The following is a 2,719-nucleotide window of genomic DNA, read 5'->3' on the forward strand; positions in this document are numbered from 1 at the left end:
CCGTTTGACACGAGTTGACATTTTGAAGTCAGGACGGAAACTGGCATCTCACTCGTAGTCGCCGTAATTTATCTAAAATTTACAGCGTCCATGCTTCACACTTTTTTATTGTGAATCTTAAAATTAAAAACTCGAGCAGCAAGGGCGTCGAAAGTGACTAGACACTGGAAGTCACGTACACAAAAGATTTTCACGCCCAGTGAATGGCTACCGGGTACATTGTTTTTATTTTACGCTGCACAGCTCAAGCCCACTGCTAACAGCGGAAGCGTAACACCGTGTATTTGGCGGTTCGTTTTAGGATTTCGCAGCTGTTTGAGTGAATGAAATGTTCGCTATAGGTGTTACAGACCATTGTTTTTCAGAGAAAATCCTTTCGTACTAAGCGGGTTTTCGTAATAAACGAGTTCGTTCTAAGCGTTGTCAATTACCATAGGGATAATGGATTTTCAAACGGGACTTCGGTGTTCGTTCGTTGTAACCAGTATTTCGTTGTAACCGAGTTCGTACTAACGAGTTTTGACTGTATATGAACTTTCAAAAACTCACAAAATATTAACACCACGTGTTATCAAGTATTTTCAAACATGTTTTTCCTATGCTGTTACTCAGAACAAAGGTAGGCCAGCTTTAATCAATAAAAACTTGCTTGCCATTGTTCCCCATGCATTTGGATCTCATGAATCATGTGATCGTAAATGCTGTGGTTACCAACGTCAGCCAGATACTTACTGCCACAAACGTCTTCCATATGGTAAAGATCTTTCTGGGGTAGAATTGCGTAAAGATTTAAAATCTATTTTTGAAATTTATGCTGCATGTGCAAACTTTCTCTTATGAGTTCAACACAAGCCAATGAAAGCTTTCATAACACTGTTGCACCAAAAAACAGACATTACAGTAAATCAGAAAGTTTAAATATCCGCATTGCAGCAGCAGTTTCACAGAAAAATAGTGGATACACATATGTTTGTAGTTTAAACAAAGAAAATGAACTATCTCCTGGAATTGTTTCACAGGTGAGGGGAATAAAACTAGACAATAAAGCAAGAAAAAGAAAGATGCAGACAGAAAACAAAAAATACAAACTTAGACGTATACAATTAAAAAAGGAGCGAAACAAAAAATGTAATGCTACTGAGTTAAGAGAAGGTGACACATACAACACAAACTTTGCAATTAGAAATGACATTTATATTACATGTATTCCTGAACCAGTTAATGCTCCTGTAAATTTTCCAGTAAAAATACTTCAAGATTCTCCTGTTGTTGTATTTGATCTTGAAACAACATCATTTGGTATTGATTCCTCAATTTGTCAGATTGCTGCATCTTATGATGGTAAAATATTTGATGAGTATGTTGACCCCTGTCAGCCAATACATCCAGCAGCATCCAAAGTAACTGGGTTGACATATACATGTGGTAAACTGTTTCATAACTTTAATTTAGTACCAACATTATCACAGAAAGATGCTCTTGAGAGTTTTATAGAATGGATTCCATTAAATTCTGTGTTAGTTGCACATAACTGTAATAATTTTGATGCTAGGATTCTGGTTAGTTCTTTGCAAAGATATGGTCTTTTAGACAAACTGAAACATAAACATTGCTGCTTTTCTGATACGCTCTCTGTATTTCGTGAAATTTTACCACCTCGATCATCTTACTCTGAAGAAAACCTGGTTAATGATTATTTACACACTGAATACAGTGCTCACAATGCAAAACATGATGTACATATGCTTCAACAATTGATTGGTAAATGTAATGTTGACATCAGCCATATTAGTAAACATAGCTTCTCTGTTGATTTTATTATAGAAGCTCTTAAATTTCTATTGTGTAAAAAGAAAAATCTGTCTTCTCTTAGTCAACTAATAAGTAAGAAGGTAATTACAAAGTGTATGGCTGAGAAAATAGCTGCTTCTGGTCTGGCTTTTTGTCACTTGAACTTGGCTTATAGCAGAGGAGGGATAGATGGATTGGTGAAGTTGCTTAGTGAAGATTATTTTGGTCATCCACGGGTAACCAAACATAAAAGAACATTCTTGTCACTATCACAGTTTTTTGAAAAGACGTAACTATATTTAAAACAATGATTAATGACTCTTGTGATATTTTTTTAGTTCACTAATCCATCCATTCATTACATGACTTCTTTGAGAACACTAGACTGATATTTGGTATGTAAATGTCTCATAGGGTGAAAATGGGATTATTCATGCAATGTTGGCATATTTTCAGAAAAGAAAACACTTTTTTTGTCCATTGAAGGTTATTGTATCTAAATATATGTATTTATATCCAGATTTAAAAACAATTAAATACATACAATTGTATATTAATAAAATGATAAAGCAAGTGTAAATATGATTTTAAAATATGTGAAATATTTAAATATATTAGTATTTATGGACCACTTTTATTTATTTATCGATATATGAATATTTAAAAAAAAAAACAGAACACAAAATAAATATTACTTACAACTAAACAATACTGATCTTTTTGTCACTTCATGTATGTAACACTAGTCATACTCTGCCTTGTATATATGTTACAGCACACCACACCCCTCTCCACCACCATACACACCTGTGCCCTAACTGAGAATACAAGGCTTTCATCAGTATCCCTCAGAAGAAAATAATACTTCAGTGCATTAGTGGCTTGACTTTGAATTTCTATATTTCCAATGAAAGGTAAGAATATTCTC

General features: G+C 33.9%; 1 protein-coding gene across 1 annotated transcript; it reads left to right on the forward strand.

Annotated features, from left to right (window-relative positions):
- The first annotated feature begins 836 nt into the window (after positions 1 to 836).
- LOC146748943 (uncharacterized) lies at positions 837 to 2,084 on the forward strand. The gene is made up of 2 exons (XM_085505791.1): positions 837 to 1,019; positions 1,323 to 2,084. The coding sequence occupies exons 1-2, from the start codon at positions 837 to 839 to the stop codon at positions 2,082 to 2,084; spliced, it is 945 nt and encodes a 314-aa protein (XP_085361917.1).
- Positions 2,085 to 2,719: the final 635 nt, after the last annotated feature.

Source organism: Saccoglossus kowalevskii, chromosome 2, assembly GCF_978046115.1.
Source record: "Saccoglossus kowalevskii chromosome 2, keSacKowa6.1, whole genome shotgun sequence".
Lineage (NCBI taxonomy): Eukaryota > Metazoa > Hemichordata > Enteropneusta > Harrimaniidae > Saccoglossus > Saccoglossus kowalevskii.